General features: G+C 38.6%; 1 protein-coding gene across 1 annotated transcript in view; it reads right to left on the bottom strand.

The window, feature by feature from the left end:
- The window catches only part of carmil2 (capping protein regulator and myosin 1 linker 2), a 129,072-nt gene that overhangs the window by 107,997 nt on the left and 1,213 nt on the right, over positions 1-19,862 (bottom strand). The window contains exons 2-18 of the mRNA XM_047389929.1: positions 18,924-19,021; positions 18,619-18,689; positions 18,434-18,507; positions 18,283-18,358; positions 17,272-17,360; positions 15,446-15,537; positions 15,180-15,266; positions 14,826-14,935; positions 12,562-12,639; positions 12,240-12,316; positions 10,601-10,705; positions 8,328-8,397; positions 8,141-8,222; positions 7,088-7,184; positions 5,193-5,247; positions 4,678-4,850; positions 3,332-3,400 (exon numbers count right to left, since the gene is read on the bottom strand). Of these exons, the coding sequence (XP_047245885.1) occupies positions 3,332-3,400; positions 4,678-4,850; positions 5,193-5,247; positions 7,088-7,184; positions 8,141-8,222; positions 8,328-8,397; positions 10,601-10,705; positions 12,240-12,316; positions 12,562-12,639; positions 14,826-14,935; positions 15,180-15,266; positions 15,446-15,537; positions 17,272-17,360; positions 18,283-18,358; positions 18,434-18,507; positions 18,619-18,689; positions 18,924-19,021 (1,503 nt within the window). The remainder of the gene's footprint in view (positions 1-3,331; positions 3,401-4,677; positions 4,851-5,192; positions 5,248-7,087; positions 7,185-8,140; positions 8,223-8,327; positions 8,398-10,600; positions 10,706-12,239; positions 12,317-12,561; positions 12,640-14,825; positions 14,936-15,179; positions 15,267-15,445; positions 15,538-17,271; positions 17,361-18,282; positions 18,359-18,433; positions 18,508-18,618; positions 18,690-18,923; positions 19,022-19,862) is intronic.

Below are 19,862 nucleotides of genomic sequence, written 5' to 3'. Positions count from 1 at the left end.
TCCAGAAGTTGAACATCTTACTGGAAGATTAACAGGTGACCATCAAAGTAAAACTGCTACATTGTCCTTAATGTAAGAAAAGTTTAGGTTATGTTGACAGTTAATGTAAGAAGAGACAAGCTAGGGAGAAATAAATGAAACAATTGATTTTGATAAATAAATAAGAACGTTTTTAACAAGAAATAGTCAGTAATCAGTATCAGCAAACAAAGGTAAAGCTGGGTTTTAAAAAGTTATTGTTTCAAAACTGTATATTTTTTATATCAAATCATTCCTTCGGTTTAAAGTCTTTTTAATGTGATGGCAGAGAAAACGGTGGCATGAACACCCCCACCTGTTGCTGTGCATTACCAATCAGTTTACAAAAAAGATAAATTTAGCTGTTTAAAAACATTTCCAGTTGTGAACACTATTCATCGCGATGAAACCGAAGGAGCACCACCCATCACGCTTTTTAAGCTAATTCTCTTTTAAAACTACAGTTGGCAAACAGCCAACAGCTACCTTAGCAGGTAGTCTGAAACTATATTACTATAACTAATTTCAAGACACTTTTTTCTGGAATTAAGCAAAAGTCAAGCAATATATCAAAATAATACATACAGTAGATGCCATGGATAAAATTATTATTGATATGTTATATTAGCAATTAATTTCTAGTTTTGTTCTTGTTTTACATTTTTGTGTAAATGCTGTGATATTGGGAAACCATTGTATTTTTACTTAACACTAGCATCCTCTGATGATGGATGGTGGAATGATGGATGCTACCTTAGGCTGATATTTCTTTATTTTTAAGTACTCTCCTCTGGCTACATACACACTATATGGCCTAAAGTATTCACTCACTCACTCACTCACTCACTCACCCAACCGAATAATCATTATCAGGTGTTCCAATCACTTTCATGGCCAGAGGTGTATTAAATCAAGCACGTAGGTATGACCAGCTGACTGTTTCTACAAACATTTGTGAAAGAATGGGTCGTTCTCAGGAGCTCAGTGAATTCCAGCATGGTACTGTGACCAGATGCCACCTGTGCAACAAGTCCAGTCATGAAATTTCCTCACTCCGTTCCACCGTTACCACCACCGCCATCTTAATAGGATAATCTTGGCTGAAGGTTTATAACCAGTTTATTTTTAAACTGGTCTTAGTCATGAAAAGTTATAATGGTATTTACAGCAGAAGCAACTATTCTAAATTGTTTTACCTATCCTACAATGTGTCATACTGAATATTCATCCATTGTATGTGACATTTGTGTACATATGTTTTTGATCTGTATGTAGTACAGCATACCACAGCATATATTCATTTTGATATTTGATTTTGACCTATGACCTTTACTTTGCAGCACAGTGGCGCAGTTGGTAGCACTGTTGCCTTACAGCAAGAAGGTCCTGGGTTTGATTCTCGGCCGGGGGTCTTTCTGCATGAAGTTTGCATGTTCTCCCCATGCATGCGTGGGTTCTCACCGGATACTCTGGCTTCCTCCCACAGTTCAAAGACATGCCTGTTAGGTTAATTGGTCACTCTAAATTGCCCTTAGGTGTATGAATGAGTGTGTGCATGGTTGTATGTATGTTGCCCTGCGATGGACTGGCGATCTGTCCTGGGTGTACCCTGCCTCTCGCCTATAGACTGCTGCAGATAGGCACCAGCTCCCCTGCGACCTACTATGGAATAAGCGGTAGAAAATGACTGCCTGACTGACCTTTAATTTGCTCATTATGTTTTTGTGTTTTGTTGTTGATTCTTCACAAAAAAGTTGAATTTTATGTCTTTATGTTTGAAGCCTGAAATGTGGTAAGAGGTTGACCAGTTCAAGGGGGCCGAATACTTTCACAAGGCACTGTACTTCTCTTTAGAGATGTTTTCAGCTGCTATAAGTGGATGCGGATGGGCATAGCAGATGCTGATGGGCATAGTGCACAGAGGTTGCTGTCTTTCAGCAGACCTCCAAAATTCATGTGGTCTTCACATTAGCTCAAGAACAGTGCATAGAGAACTTCATGGGTTTCAATGGCTGAGCAGCTGCATCCAAGCCATACATCACCAAGTTGAATGCAATGTGTAGATTGCAGTGGTGTAAAGCATGATGCCACTGGACTCTAGAGCAGCGTATTCGCACTTCTACATCTGGCGGTTGGCAGGAGAGCGGTACTTGTTTGACAGTATTGTGGACGAGTATTATGCTGTGGGGCTTATTTCAGTAGCTGGGCTTGCCCCTTGGTTTCAGTGAAAGGAACTCTAAATGATTCAGGACAATTCCATGCTCCCAACCTGGTGGGAACAGTTTGGAGATGGCCCCTTCCTCTTCCAACATGACTGTGCACCAGTGCACAAAGCAAGGTCAATAAAGAGATGGGTGAGAGAGTTTGGTGTGGATAAGCTTGACTCGCCTGTAGAGAGTCCGGACCTCATTCCAATAGAACACCTTTGGGATCAATTAAAGCGGAGACTGAGAGCCAGGCTTCTCATTCAGCATCAGTCTATGACCTCAAAAATGTGCTCCTGGAAGAATGGTCAAAAATTCCCATGAACACACTCCTAAACCTTGCGGACAGCCTTCCCAGAAGAGCTGAAGCTGTTATAGCTACAAAGGGTGGACCAAGTTCATATTGAACCCTATGGATTAAGAATGAGATGTCACTTGAGTTCATAAGGGAGTCAAGGTAGGTGAGCAAATACTTCTGGCAATGTAATGTAATTGCAAATGTTTCTCTCAAAACATAAACCAGTAAGTGATCAAATTATTTGGAAATCTCTAAAGTTTGTGCAGTATTTATGTCCTCTTTTCCATCTGATCAGCTGATCCAAAAAGCCAGTGGCATTAATAGGATGCCATAATAAACACAAATATCAGGTGCAGCAGTTGTGTTTAAAATGCAATCTTTTTCCACAAGGTTGCATTTTATTTACTGCTCAATCTGAACATGATCTAAATTACCATGTTTCTCAGTACACGCTTATACAACAGATTTATATATTGGAGTTCCCTTTTAACATTTGAAGTGACAGAAATTCATTTTGTTTTTGACCTCTTACTAACGCTTAGCTGCAAAGCTTATCTCTGTTTCATCAAAGTTAAGCTTGCTAAGAGAGTTAACTACTGTAGAACAGATTCAGTTCAATTTCGTTTATTACCAATACTGTCAGATAATGACTGAACAATACACAAGCACACTCCGAAACAACTTCAACCAATCCCCTCATGATTAATTTCTATGTCTGAATTAAATTCTCTTTTAGTCTGTGTGTGTGTGTGTGTGTGTGTGTGTGTGTGTGTGTGTGTGTGTGTGTGTGTGTGTGTGTGACAAACAAGACCTCTCCAAGGCATCTGCCACATCCTGGAACCCCCTGGCTGTTACATTGTTTCTGTCCCATGTTAGAGACCTAGAAAGACAGACAAAGACAGAGGATGGTTGAAATAAAGACAGCCAGAGGTCTAACTGCTGCAGCTACCCTCTTGAGATTCTATAAGAAAGATTTTGTAGCAATGTTTTAAAAAGAACTGAGGTGGGTGTTGATACATTTCAGAAGAAAAAGCAGTTGCCCATACATGGACAGTCCTGCAGTCACAATCCAGAAGAAGTACTTACACACCACACCCGCTGTCTGTATTGTCAGATTTTTGCTGAATTCTGATACATTCAAATGTACAATTGATCACTTTACAAACATGCGACTCCATGTTTGGATCATAGACCTGGTTCTTTCGGTTAAAATAAAGGCTGAATCAGTAAACTAGTAATGTTTTTCTTTTACTTGGTGGTTTCACTTTTTAGTTTTCTCATTTAGTTTTCTGATTTTACTGATGATTGTTTTTTGTTTTTGTAAATAAAATAAAACTAAGGGTTACTTAATTTAGATCAAATTTGACCACAGTTCCCTACTTGCACCAATAATATTGAAAAATGAAAGTACTGAACAACTATGCTAAATTTCTGAGTACCTAATACCTCCTCTAATTATAGTCCTATCATCTATTTCGTGTGTGGCATGCGTTTCATAGGCATAGGAAGATATGTTGTAAATAATGCTCCTGCACATATCAAACATGATTTATCTCCAGGTAAGTCAGGCTGGAACAAATAAATCGGATATGTTAAAACATTTGAATGTAGGACCATGAGAACTTTGAGACATCATAAAAACACCACATTGTTATGCATATTTACCTATATGGTGCCAATGAAAATGACATAAATGACATCCTAATATCGCACCAATGAACCAACATTATTTAATGTCATGTTTGGCACTGAATGCAGAATGCTCTACTGAAAGGGGTCTATCCTACTTTCTGATTAATTCAGCAAAAAAATATTTCACCACGTGGGCACTTATAGATCATTTAGGTTTCATCCCCTACATGGCAATTGATTCTAACAGATAGAAAAATTAAATAAATCTATGCATTGACATCATGGCAAAGGATACATACCCCATCCTAATGCAGTAGGACACTGAATTCTACATCATTCATTTCATTAAACATGTACTGTAGAAAGCAAAAGAGCATCAAACGCGAGTCAGGAGTTGATGTTGCACAAACTGCCTCACTTCCTCATGTTTAGACCGTGTAAAATTAGTTATTAGGCACATCAAAGTACATGGCAAGGCAGGAAACAATGTGACATCAGCTTATGAGTTTGTGTTTGTTACTGCACCTTAGTTTGGTGTTGGTCATCAGGGCTTTAGCGAGCATTTTGGCTCCAGTGTCTCCAATGTTGTTTCCACTGATATCCAGCTCGGCCAGGGTAGCATGGCTGCCCAGTGCACTCAACAGAATGTGTATTCCTGTCTTCAGCTTAGAGTCACACACTGAGAGAGACTGCAGGGGCTGCAAACATTCACACAATGTTGGCAAGGAGAAATAAATTGTGAATTAAAAACAATCTAGAACCATTTGTCTGAACCAAATCTTTGATGCTTGTGCAAAATTCTGTTTGTATCTTAGAAAGACCTCAACAAGGGAGTAGATTTATATTAACAAGGATAATAAAAACGAATGTCTGAAAAGGGTTTACAGATGCTTTTACATATAATTGTAACTGCTCTCCCCTGCTTTTTGCTCCAGCCCTGGAGCGAGGGCCAGATTTAGCTGCAATCAGGAGGTAAAGTTAATAGGTCACAGTAAAAGAAAACATGAATAAAGTGAGGGGAAAATAACAATGTCACTCACACACTCTTCATCCTGAATGAGCTGGGCTATACGATGAAGAAGGTCGGTGAGAGCTCTGCTCCAAATCAAGATGAAAGTATAGATAAAACAAAGAGCAACACGTCATAAAACAAAATTTCACATGGAATTAGAACTGAAGGTCATAGTTACATTTGTATTATGTTTGTAAAATATAATAATTGATGTCCTAATTCAATCTCAGGGGTCCAATCATAGCAATAATCAAAGAGACCTGTTGAAGGCCTCTCTGTTATATTCTCATACTACTCTCCAATTTTGCATTATTTGCTGTTATTTCAGCTTTTAACTCTTTGTTCTGTTGTGGAATTTTCTTATCAAAATGGGTAGAAGTTGACTCATAACAAGAGAAAATCCGGACTTTGTCTTTATAAGTTTTATTCAAAGGCATTCAGTGTTTGAATGACTCTGTCACTGAGGTTAGTCAGTGAAACAGAGCCCCGATCAACATTTACACACAGTATTTATACCAGAACATGACAGTGTTATCTCAACTTCAAAGAGTCTGTGTTTTACGACCCCAGACCCTTCTCGGGTTCAGAGGTGACAAAGTTATCTGGGAACCCATCTGTCCTTCCCAACACATCATCCTAACTGTGGGTTTTAACCATTAAACTTCTGATAATGGCTTTTACAGCTTACTCCCTAACACAGATGTTCACAGGAGTGAGGTAACCCAAAGGTCACACACTTTGGAACACTTAATAAAAGAATTTCCATTACAGTTCTCTCTCTGTTTTTTCTCTTCCTAGAAGCTACATCTGACTCTGTGTTTAGCTGTGGCACCCTCCTGGAGGGGGCCATCGGCTAGGCTGCTGCTGCCAACACCATAATGCTCACCTTATGCAGATGATACACTTGGCACTGTCTCAGTGTTTAACCTTGTCTCTCTTAACATGGCTACTGGCTGAACATTTACTGTGACTAACTGCATGGGTTCCCTTTCGTAATCTAGACTTGAAAACTGGCTCAGAGTTCATCTGCTTAGCTGTCTTTCTCTCCTAAATGAAGCATTTAAAGGCGCTACAACCATTAATGTTTTACTTTTCTCTCCTATAGAAAGTTCTACTGGATCAGTGCTTCTGTATTCTTTTTGTGTCTCTGCTCTGTTCTCTCAAACCTCCAGTCAGTCTTGGCAGATGGTCGCTCACACTGAGCCTGGTTCTGCTGGAGGTTTCTTCCTGTTAAAAGGGAGTTTTTCCTCTCCACTTTCGCTACATGCTTGCATGCTCAGTATGAGGGATGGCTGCAAAGTCAACACCAGCAACTGTCCACTGTCTCTACATGCTCATCAAGGAGGAGTGAATGCTTCAAGTCACTGACTGGATGCAATCTGCTGGGTTTCCTTAGATAAAAACCTTTTAACCAATCTGAATAATAAACTGAATCTGACTGCACTGTTTGATAGTTATGATTAATTGGAATGTATGAACCTGACTTGAAATCTGTGTGATTTAATTTAATTGACTTTGTACAATGTTTTGAGACGACATGTGTTGTGAAATGGCACTACATAAATAAAACTGAATTATTTGAATCGTGGTCGGGGCTTGTTTTGCCCTGTGCATGCATGGGTCCTCCCTCAGTTTTTCAGGTAAAAGCTTAACCTTTACTAATACGACAACACACCATACCAAACTGAAATAAAGTCGACAAAAAGAGGCCTACCAGACAGCAACCAACAGGTCCGAAATGTCTTTATGTCAGATCCAACAAAAGCTCTTTGACAGTCAGAGCTGTTTGGCAAGATGGGGATTATGTATAAAGTATCAGAAAGATGATTTGTTTATTTTAGTTGCTCAGTCTAAATGAGCAAGCTGATGTCAGCAGATGTACCAGTTGTAAAGTAAAAGTATTTGTGTGTTTCTTCACCAGACCTGGACTTCATGGCAAAGTTCCTCCCAAGAGCAAGGTGATGAAGAGATTGGCATCGACCAACAGACAGAACCAGTGTCACCATGTCATTCTCAAAACCTGCAATTAGACAGCAGTGGGTGAAGCCCAGGAGTCACTGTCACAAAGCTGATGACTAATCATGATGACAACATTAAAGGGTTAGTTTGGATTTTTTAAAGTGTGGTTTTGATTCATTTTCAGATCCTTTAAAGTCCCTCCGAGGAGAAACTTGTTTTTATAGACAGTAAAAACAGAAGCTGAGAAGTTTGTAAAGTTATTACAGGTAACAGCCCCTTTACCTTTAGTAGAAAGATGTCATATCACCGTTTGCTTGTTGAAAAAGTAAGTAAATCGTGGGAGTGGTGAAGTGAAAAGCTAGTCAGAACCTCATTTAAAAAAATCAAAACAAACCCTTTAAGACAAAAATTGTGAGGAGGATAGACGACTGGTGTAATAATCTGTTTATTTATATTAAAGAGCTAGAATCACTATGTTCTGACTAAATATTTCAATATACGTATTTAATTTCAAAATATTAATGACTACAGCTTTGTTTTAGTCAACGCTCCACTTTTCTCAGCATGCTAAGGCAACTACTGTCTAATTAGCTTAATGATTTTTTAAACACAGAAATTAAAAACAAAGAATGAGCATCAGTCAATTTTTATTTTATTCTTTACATCTATATTTATGTCTCTTTTCTGTCCTCCCTGCTCACGGCTGTTTAACGCTGATGGTCACCAATCCTGAGGCTGGTTCTTCTGGAAGTTTCATCCTGTTACAAGACAGTTATTCCTCTCAAGTGTTGCCCTGTGCTTTCAAATAGTAGGGTATTGTAGCAAAGTGAACACTTTTATTGAATTGAATTGTATATATCTGAGTATGATTTGGATCAGTTAATCATGTAACTTGTCTTAGCATGACCTTTGTTGTGAATTAGATCTATTTAAATGCAGTAGCTTAGCCTAGGCTACGCCCAAGTAAAAGAAAGTAGGTAAGGATCTTAGATTGTGTACTTAGTGTGGTTTGCATACTGTTGTCAGAGATATCCAGACTTCTGATTGCTGTAGCCTCAGAGATGTGCTCCTGTATCACCTGGGCCCCAGCCGTACACAGCTACACACATATTTTACAAATAGAAAAAATGTTTTTATTTCTGCTGCTTAAGATCATAACTTAAAAACTGAGTATTGTATGAGCGTATGTTAGTGTAGTGGGTACCTCACAGCTGCTGAGATCTAATTCCAAACCAAAAAGATGAGTGTTAGTGGCAAGACCTTGCAACAAAAACCTAGTAGAAAAAGACAATTTTATTTTTATGTTAGAGTACATTTTGCTGTACAGCTGATTCAGATACAGGGTGAAGAAAGACAAACCAACTAAACTAGAAATTCTACAATACAATATGGTCAAAATCATAATATGTTGAACACCCCGAAGTAATGTTCTGATTTGGACCTAACTTGACACACATGCAGACATGAGCATGTAAAGCACAGCTGGTCTAGAAATAGCACCAGAGGGCATAAGTGGTGGCTACTTTTTCTGTAGCTGTTGAGCTCCTCGACTTCTGGCTTCATGACCCTCTTTCATGGTTAATCCACATTGAAGCATAGTTTGCTCTTCTTCAGACCAAACAATGGCTGAAAAACTCTCTCTCTCTCTTTGGCTTGGGTCACGGCATGGCTCTCTAGTTGATAGAAACCATGCTATCCCTGCTGGACACAGAAAATGGTGGGTTCCTCTTTATCCACCTCTTTCTTTGACAGCCCTGGGCTGTTTCTGGTGTGGGCTGTTTTTGCCAACTCTCTGCTGCTTCTCAAGCAAAACTACCATTTGCTAGTGAAGGAAACTGACCACATACTTCGAGCTACTAACAGCATCAGTGTCCAGGCAGTGGTTACTGATTCTCCAGTGGCATCTTCTGGGCTTCCGCGACCTCCTCAGTGGTGGCAGGGAGCGTTACCAGAAGTTTTACCAGTTTTTATCTCCAGCACTTTGGTGCCAACTTACGTTGTTCCCTCCCTCCATGTAGCTTTAGGTCTTGGGGAAACGACCCCGCCAACGCTTGGTAGCAGCTGTTAATGACATTGAAAGGCGGTTTTTCATAGAAGACTCATGACCGGGTAGATGTTAATAATTATTCAATTACTTCAATAATTACTTCATTTTGCCTTTTCAAGTTTTACGCTTGCCCATTGGCCTTAAAAGCCCTGGCCAAACCTTTCAGCAGTTGATGGATTCTGTCTTGTGCAGGTTGTCCTTTGTTTTATAAATTGTGTATGAGATCCTTCTGGCTAGCAGCTCTACTGAACATCGCATGACCAATCTATGTCATGTTTTTAGCTCAAGGAGGCATATGACCCGATTGTCAACCCCGCCAAATGGCAATGGGGGTTACCAGTCATAGATTTTTTGGGCCACCACATTTCTGCTAGTGGCGCTGTTCCATTACCAAATAAGGTGCAGGATGGGTTTCCTCCCCAGGCAACACAACTTTACAGCTGCTTTATGGCAGGCAAAGGAAGAGGAAAGGCAGGTTTTACTGGTGGCTCCCTTGCAATGTTTGATTTCACATGTGCAATCATAAGGATACCATCTGTGTTGATTGGCTTAAACGTGTTAAGGTTCTGGCTGGCTGATGATACCGTGGTAGTGACCTAGAGCTCAAGTCTTCTTGGGCCCCTCCTCATGGTCCTCAATCTTGTTTTTGCTGCTTTCTGAAACTCTGTTGAAACTTTTTGGTCAAATGAAAATTATTTTAAATCCAAACCTGCCAGGGGTATGAACAATTTTCAGCTTCACTGTATATCAACATTGGCTGGCAAGTAAACTGTAGTACTGCATCACTGATCTTAAAGAGGTAAACTTATTTTACATTTTGAAACTGAAATTATAAATACAGTTTGACAGTTGAACTTGACTTTGAACATTCTGGTTTTGTAAAACACTTAAAAACACAGAATTTACTTTTTTACTAAAACATTTTTCTCTCTGATCAAGTGGAGAAAAAAAGAATCCCAAATGCCTTCTGGTGTCTGAAGCAAGTGATCAACATAAGAAGCATAAAAATGGAACCAATTAAAAAACTGCAAATCTGAAGCCATCCCAATGACAGCATGGGGGGTTGTAGTTCCTATCTGCTGTCAGACGGATGGTTACCTGGCTCTTTCTTTATGGATTCTCCATATTCCCTCTGAGCCCGCATGGCTTTCCTGTGGGGACTGTAGGAAGACCCACACTCCAAAAACATGTTCAGGTAATTGCTGATCTCGTTACTGTTTGTAGCTTAGTATTTGAGAGTTTTTATGTTCTGTTTCGGTTCTATGAAGACATGATCAGAGTACAGGACAATTCATCTCTTACAGTACACCCTTGGGCAGTTTCAAGATTCGGATGTGCTTCTTAAGTTAAGTATCATGAGCTCACATGGTTAAAGATTATTTTTTAATTAAACAGGATCTAAGTGTAGGTTTTCCAGGGAGTAGACACACCTGAGAGCTTGTGGAGGTAGTTTGGTTGCAGACAGGCCGACGTATCTCAGCACGCAGCTCTGACTGAAGAACTCTTGGACACTCCTGGTCACCTGCCGCACTTTTCTGCACACACACACACATACAGTACACTTGTTAACATAAAATAACATGATACACATTGTTTCTTCCTGCTAATCTAAATGTGATCAGAATGGTTTAAGATCACACTGGAAATTGTGAAAAGCTGTTTGTGCACATACTTGTGTTGATCATCTCAGTACTCTGGATGCATTCTGATATTCAGTCTAGAATGCAGTTCAGCCCTGACATGCTGTACATACAGCTAATGGACTGAGGCACTATATCATGTTTAATGTCTATTTAATAAACTTCCATGTCCATCCATCCATCCAGTCTGGGCCCGCCTATCCCTACAGGGTTGTAGGGATGCAATGTTGTCCTCCTACATAAAATGTCTGTGCGCAAACTGAGAGTGCCCTCTGTTGGTTTTGTGAAGTATTACACATTTACAAGGTTTGTGTCATTTGTATGAAAGAAATCTTGATTAAGCTCATAGATACATACAATTTTGGTAAAAATAAATGCACAAGCCTTTAAATGACAGGATTTTCTGTATTTTGTATGTATCTAGGTTCAAATGATTGCATTACTTCATCAGCAGCCATCAAGTGCTGCAAAAGCCTGTTAATATTCTATTGATTTAAGTCAGATGTGTCCTGAGGACCAGGTATGAGAATCCCTGATCTAAGGTTTTTTAGGTGCTAGCAATCCTTTCCATATTAGGTTAATCTTTATTTAATAAATTATGAAATTGTTAAATCTATGATGTATGTCTTTGTATTCTTGAGGTCAGACAGAGTTGACAGAGGGTGTACTTTTTTCATATATAAAATAGAAAATGTTGATACTATCTGACTACCATTAATGCTTTATTTAATGATTTAATAATTTTGTTTTGTTTAGCTATTAGTATATAATAGTTGATCATTCTACTTCAGGTTGTTGTTGGAAAGTGTCTCAAATTGTCACGATGCTGGTGTGTGAGTGTGGTTGTGCGTCTGTGAATTCTCCTCTGGAAGGACCTTGTTGGGGGCATGGCTGGCCTGCTGCTGATGGAGCACCTGTCTGCAATCTGCCTCATCAGTGACTGGGAATTCCAGGAGCAGCGGGAAAACTACTCTGTCTGATAATCAACTCTCTTAGGATAGTCAGGCCCTCTTTTAACCTTCTATCTTTTCTTCTAATTACTTCGAGGAAATACTTATCACTGCGCAGTCTAACTTTGCCACTCCTCCTTCAGATACCCTTGATCCCCGGACCTCTGAATGCCTTGTAAACATCCAGTAAACTTTTATTTCTTAGTGTCTGCATTCAATTCTGCATGTGGTTCAAGGAATTGCCTTCGGTTATGACAGAGGCGACACCTTGCACTGAAAGGCAGTACGTTTTTTCAATTTGTATTCCTGCACTATTGGATGGTTGTTTTGTGTTGTATTTAACAGGTTTCTGTGGATATCATAAGTATATTAATGTAGCAATGATGTGTCTCAGTAATATTTAAAGGCCATTTTCAGAGGTCTAAAAAAGGCCAGAGATTGGAGAATTCCTGTTACTGGACTGGAACTTTGGAGCACACCTGTGAGTGAAGGGGTTTCTCGCCAAGTTCAGGTGAACCAGTTTGTAACAACATCCAGCAGACAGGGATACAAATAACTGCAGGAGACATTAAAATGAGCAGTTATTAAAGAAGAAAATGCATAAAGAGTCCAGGAGAAAATCATGTCAGTATATGACCAAACTTTGAATAAGTGCTGAATATCATTTTACTTCTTAAAAAAGGTTTTGTAGTGACCTGTGATACCAATACAATTTAGGAGTAAAACCTGTCTGTCCAAAATACAACAGTCTATGAAAGTAACCAATGATAGAAAAACAATTAAATTTTTTTTATCACTAACCGTGTCCAGAGGGCAGCTGGTATCACTGAGGTCCAAGTAAGACAGTGAGTTTGTACCAGACAAGAACTTGAAGAGAAACTACAAGACACACATTCACACCATTAAGTATGCATTTGCAAATCTACAGTTGCAAGATCTTTACATACACTGTAAGACATACACAATGAACCACAACCATTTTTTTCTTAGGCTAAATGCCAGAATGAGAGAACATTTATAGAGAAGATTATGTTAATTTAAAGTCAGACGTTTTAATACATTTATTTCATTTTTGCCTTTAAATTTTACAACTTAGGTCAGACATTTTGGGAACACTTGTTCAAGCTGGAATTATGGAACATTTCTCCTGACACACCTTGTGTAATTGGGTCAGCTTTGTAGGCCACCTTGCTTACAAACACCTTTTCAGCATTGCCACAAGATTTGTTTATGAGAATGAAATCAAGGCTTTGTTGTGGTCACTCCAAAACATTGACATTGTTGTCTTTAAGCCACTTTGTAACTAATTTGGTGGTATGCTTAGAGTGATTTTTTATTTGAAAAACTTATTTGTACCTAAGCTTTAACTTCCTGGCAACTTTTTTGAGTTTGCTTCAATATTTCCACATTATGTTCTTTCCTCATGATACCACCTACAGGTACATCTCACAAAATTAGAATATTGCGTAAAAGTGCAATATTTTTTGCCAGTCATTTCAGAAAGTGAAACTGTTATTTTAGAGATTCACACAGTAAACTATTTTAAGCTTTTATTCCTTGTAATTTTGATGATTATGGCTTACATGTGAAGAAAACCCAAAATTCTGTGTCTCAGAAAATTCAAATATCACATTCGACCATTCAGAAAATTATATTTTAAGCACAAATTTTAGGTCTCTGAAAAGTGTGTTCATTTCTATGCACTCAAGACTTGGTTGGGCCTCCTCTTTCATGAATTACTGCATCAATGCAGCGTGGCATAAAGGCAAACAGCCTGTGGTTCTGGTGAGGTGTAATGGAAGCCCAGGTTGCTTTGATAGCTGCCTTCAGGTCATCTGTCTTGTTGGGTCTGGTGTCTCATCTTCCTCTTGACAGCAGCCCATAGATTTTAGGGGTGTTTGCTGGCCAATCAACAACAGTAACACCATGGTCATTGAACCCGCTTTTGATTCCTTTGGCAGCATGATATAGACAGTCCATTTGAAGGTCCAGAGTATGTTCAAGTGATGGATTGGTCCACGTACAGATTGTGTCAGATTAAAAGATGCCAAAAGCCTTAAAAACTCAGCGGCCACAGAGGGAACTCAGAGGGAAAAAAAGCGATCCAAACCAATTAGCCCCATGTGAAAATATAATTGCTTCATTGTTTAATAAATAATTAACTGTGATTAGTATCATTTATTGGTTCTGTTGCACTAGCCACAACCAGATGTTATTACTGCTAGACCTGTAAAATAAAGATTAAACAGAACCCGTCCAACAACATAAAAGATCTCAAAAACCATCAAATCATGCCAAAATCTAAAGACATTTATGAAAGAATTAGAAGAGACATTGACATCTATCAGTCTAGAAAAGGTGACAAAGCCATTTCTAATGCTTTAAGACTTCAGAGAACCACAATGAGAATCGTTATTGACAAATGGAGAAAACATGGCACAGTGGTGAAAGAGCATTCCAAGTGTTTAACCAACCAAAATTACTCAGAGCACATCGAGAACTCATCCAGGAGGTCATAACAGAATTCAGAAAAACATCTACACCTCTGTAGGCCTCACTGTCTCAGTTACCGTCAGTGTTCATGATTTAACAATAAGAAGGAGACTGGGCAAAAATGGCATTCATGGAAGTGCTCTAGAGCCAAAACCCCTGCTGACACATATTTTTGTCATTTTTGTATTTTATGTGACAAAAAACATCCTAATGATCCCCTAACACCCCAGAGGAAAAAAAAAAAAAAAACTCTGTGGATGAACAAAGCAAGGTTTACCTCTGAATGGCTAGAAAAAAATAAAAGGGGCCTCGTCAAAGTACTAAAATCTGAATTAGCAGGACCCTAAACAAGCCATTCTGGCTTGAAAACATGCCAGTGTGGCCGAATTGAAATAATCCTGCAAAGTAGAGTGGGCCTAAATGACAAAAAGCACTGAATGTTTGCCCAGCATGCATATTGTTTCCTTGTGAAACCATCCACACTCAGTTAAAATTGTTTGGCATGGTAGACATGGTAGACAGACAGACAGACAGACAGATAGACAGACAGACAGACAAACAGTAGAGGGTACCGTGGCATCCTCAGTGACCAGGCTTCCTGGGTTACAAGACAGATCGAGATGAGTCAGAGATGTGGAAAACTGCTGATAGGAGGACAAGACCTGACTCAGACAACCAAGACCTAGAAATAAATTAAATTTATAATAAGGACTGTAGTATCGCAAAATTGTTATTTAAATGCAACAAATTACATACAATAGTTAATAATAATAATATTAATTCTGGTTATATTGCCCTAAAAAGCATGATGAATGTTATTATTGATAAATTCAGACTCTGACCTTCAAGGAATGTCCCTTAAAGGACATGATTGGTTATAATATGCTCCTTTCTGTGCACTGAATGTAATATAATAACATTTGTACCTTTGGTGCTCATTGATACACGACTCAGGGAGAGAAATCGGAGTCCCTCATTTAGATGCAGGATCTCCTGACTGAGGGCAATTACACCTAAACAGAAAATATACAATTCAAAAATATGTACCAAATGCAGATCTAATGCAGAGACAAGTTGACTGTAAATATAAAGTAAAAGAATATCTACTAAAGTATTCCATTTGGGCCATTTAATTTACACCAACAATTCAGTTTGAATGCTTATATGAATAAATTAGATGCTAAAGGACCACCTTTATCTTCGACTGAGTTGCCTGACAGATTTATGGCTTGCAGAGTAGATGTGTGCTGTTGAAGAGCAGCTGCCATTTTCACAGCAAAATCCCTGCAGCAGAAAAAAACAAGTTATTTCTTATTATCAGCAGCAGTACTTCAACTTTTCACCTCTAAAGTATTATGCAGACTTTATGTGGTCTTTTTCAAGACACACCCTAAGAGTGTATTCCCACCAAGAAAGTCCTTTGGTCTGCTTGTTTGGTCAGGACCAAAAGTGGACTTTATTTTCTTCATTTGGAGCGGTTCACAATTGTGACGATCATTGCTCCCATAGGACAGAAAAGACTAGGGCGGAGCACAGACCAGGAAATGAAGGAAAACTATCATGGAAGTCCTACGCATTTTGTTCTCAATATTTGTCTAATTATTACAGCTGTAAAATCATTGTCAATCAGTATCAGCTAAATTAACACAGGTTTTCCAACATTCTTTTTCTAATTTTGGAATGGCGTCTGTGAATGTGCGCTGCAAGCTAAAGGAGAGGACGTGCTCTGCATGCTCTGACCTACAACATGCTGGCAGCAGCAGCATTCCTTAGTAACAGACGGCTGATCAGGTATGACCTCAGTACAACACTCACTTTGCTAAAGGCTACAGAGTCTTGTTAAGTCCAAAGAGACCTGTCTTCTAGGGAATGGCTTGTATTCACACCAGAAGGGAACCACACCAGAGTCTGTTTGGAAGTGGACCAAGACCCCTTAAAAAAATGGGTCTCAGTCCAGTTGTTCGGTCAAGACCAGGGTTGGCTTGAGTGTATTCACACCAGCACAAAAGCTCCAGACCAAGGGGGGAAACAAACTCTGGTCCATTTAAACTGGACCAGGTGTGGCAGGTGTGAATACACCCTTAGATGAACAACAGGCAATGACATTTTGAATCAAGTTAATAATTTCTATAGTAAAAACTAAAGTAAAATACAGAAACTATTTCTGGAACCTTTAGTTAACCATAATATTCTGATAGTGCTTTTGATTCATTCGATTCTTCATTCATTTGCAAGAAACCTTGTTGTGATCTTTAACAGTAGCTTCAAGTTTGACAGACAGATCAGTGTTAAAGAAGAGCTTTTTCTAGCTAAGACTGCTCTGTAAAGTCCTAGATTCCATCAATAGACTTTGAACAAGGAATTCATGCTTTTATTACATCTTGCATGGATCACTGTAACACTCTCTATGCTAGTCTTGATAAATTGTCTATTCAGCAGCTACAAACAGTACAAAATGCAGCTGCACGTCTCCTGACAAGAGCTAAATGCTATGATCACACCACACCTCTACTGGCCTCTGTACTGGCTTACTGTTCATTTCAGGATCCAGTTCAAGATTTTACTGCATGTTTTAAGTTACTTAATGGCATGGTATCCTCATGTTTGTCTGAACTATTGTACCCCTTTACTCCATCCAATCCTTCCTTGTTCATATCTATCCAAATTATATTGTTGTTGAAACTTTGCAATTTGTTCAGCTTTCAGTTGAGCAGGTGAAATTATAAATATCCATCAATAAAGACCAGATAGCCATAGTCGTTCTGTGTTGGAAGGTTTTTTTTATGTGTACGTAGTTTAACTGTTAAAGTAACTGCTTTATACCTGATGTAGATAACTTGTGTGAGAGTAAAACAAAATAATTATTCTCCTTATTCTCAATACACTGGTTTTTATCTGTTACTTTTTAGCAGAATTTGTTCATGTTAAAGATTAATTTCTATTTATTTTGTTAGTAATGCAGAAAGATGACACACTCATGCTTCTTTTAGAGCACCCATTTACACAAAACAAACTGACACTTTCAATCCACAGTCCTCCAGGGAGAGTTCTTCCAGACTTGAAGATTTGGACAGCAGGAAAGTCAGTTGCTGCTGGATGTCAGCCGACTAGGGGAAAAGAAGCAGACATTCTCAAGTTCCAACAAAGAATTCTGGAGATTAGTTGTTTTTCACTACATGCTTGAAACGTATATGCAATAGATGCACAGCATAATTTTCCATAAGGCAGGAATAGGAATTGATCGCAGATTCCTTTTATAATAGAATGAGTTTGAAACAAGCCATTAATACATACCGCATCCCAATGTAAAAACTAATTTCTTTGATAATTTAATGTACATCTTAGGACAATACTCCCTATCTCATTAATCTACTGTTATTTAGATAAGCTAGATGGAAACAGGGCTTTTGAAAAATATCAATGCAGCTACATATTTTGGTTATTTTTCTTTAGGCAGTATCTGTAAGACTACTATGAGGTATTGAGACAGTTATCCTGTGAAACAAATACCTCTTCACGAATGTGCAGTCTAGAAAGTAAACAAATTTTAGTCCTGAATGTTTTCTGATATCTGCTACCCTGAATATTTCAGTGCTGATCTGAGAGCCTAAAGTTTAAAGAAGCTATTGGGAATTAATAAATACCCTTCCACAGGAGCTGTTGGTCATTTTCTACATACATATTATTTAATCTGTTTTGTGACCACCCATTACTGTTTGGTTTGGCTCATCCACAAAACAGGACAGATCCAGACTACAACGAACAATCAGGTGTGCAAAAAGAATCATCAGGGCTGACCTTCCCTTTTCAGTATTTAAACTAAGGTCAGACACATCTGCTAAATTAAATCTGTTAATGTGTGTTCTTTCACCTAAATACAAAGGTTGATTAGGTTACCAATGATACAACAGTGGTGAAAAGGGTAACAATACTCCACTAGATTTCTTGCACATATTGCATTTGGTTTATGTTCTCATTCAGAATATTGTATCTTATCTTTATGGGGAAAAAAAGAAAAAACTACTGTACCAGTTTGAGTTCTTTGCAGTAGATCTTAGTAAACCACTGGTTAAAAGACAAGGCTGCTACTGCCAATGCCAAGTCTCTGTGAGAAGAGAAGCAGTAAAACGTAACAAAGGTGCAATACAATTGCAGTTGAAACATTTGCCCCCTTCCTTACCTGCTTTCTAAATGGCTAAAGTCCTGCAGGTTGAACTTTCTCCAGTTATGTATGTAGTAGATGTTGTCAACATCCTACATGAACAACAGTGCTTTATTTAGATGTTCTGTTTTGTTTGGTTAGAACAAAATTAGCTCTGTGTAGGTTGTCTTGTTTTGCCAAGTTTGTGGTATTACATGACTTACCCACTGAATCTCTTCTCTAAATGGCATTTCATTAAAATCACAAAGAGCAGCATAGGTATCAGAAAATCCTCCTGAAAAACATTAAAACACATAGTTCATGACTGAATGCACACATAACAGTGATCATGCACTGTGTGTAATTTGCTGTTTAGAAATGATATCACCTTGAAAAAAAAATCAAATGTTCACATCACAAAATATGTTAAAATTATCAGAGACAAGGAATATAACAATTGTTTGTCAGAGTATTAAAAGTTCAATGTTTTTCCCCCCGATTATATAATGAAATAATGAAAGAAGTTTACCACAGGGGCCTGGCTGACTGTTCAGCTGCTCCTCTATGACTCCAGTCAGTGTGAGCAGGCTTTCCTGGAGGTCCAGGGGAACTGTCTTTAACAGTTTTCTGGAGATGAAAGAACCAGAAATGGACAACATGACGAGGATGTATTGAAAATAAGTAGGTTTTAGACTCTCATTAAACCTCACAGAGTGAGGTTTGCCATTAGGACAACCTCACACAAACTAAATGCAACCATCATCTCATTAGGTAGGTGGAGTTTCTGCATATATCTTAATGTTAAGCACAACCTGAAATGGAATGATCAAATGCATTGACAAAAGCACCCTGGAGCTTTGTGTCCACACTGGATGGGTAAGTTCCAATAAATTAAAACACATTTGAACCATCACTATGTGACACATAAATTTATGCACTTTAGTTATCGCCACTGACATGAGTTGGGAAAATTTTATATGAAGAGTCAGAAATCTTAAAAAAAACTGGAAAAGAATCACTGGTCACCCCCCTAAGGGGCAGTGGTTGTCAGCTGGACACTGTTAGGCCCTTCCATGGAAAGAACCAAGAAGTGAACTGCATCATCAAAGAACAAAAGAGACGGGTAAAAGAACTCTAAATCACAGAAATCACAGCATTCACCCATTCATGACAGCTTCCAGGAAGGAAAGGTTCCACAGATGGAATCCTCCTGATGTCATAGAGCTACAACAGTCAATTAGCAGCAGCATTTCTTTCTATATTCCCAAAGCAACCGTAGCATTAATGGGGAGCTCCATGCGTGAGAGACTGACCAAGACTGCATCTTTGAAGAAAACCTTGGATCCAAAGTAAAGTAAGGTCTGCTGTCTGAGTAAAAATAAGACTAGCCACATGAAACTGACTGTCTGAGCTCCTGCAGAAAGAATCTGATGATAAATTCAATTCAAATTAATTCAACTCAATCCTG

This window comes from Girardinichthys multiradiatus, chromosome 2, assembly GCF_021462225.1.
Source record: "Girardinichthys multiradiatus isolate DD_20200921_A chromosome 2, DD_fGirMul_XY1, whole genome shotgun sequence".
Lineage (NCBI taxonomy): Eukaryota > Metazoa > Chordata > Actinopteri > Cyprinodontiformes > Goodeidae > Girardinichthys > Girardinichthys multiradiatus.
This window is presented reverse-complemented; position numbering and strand designations above follow the sequence as displayed.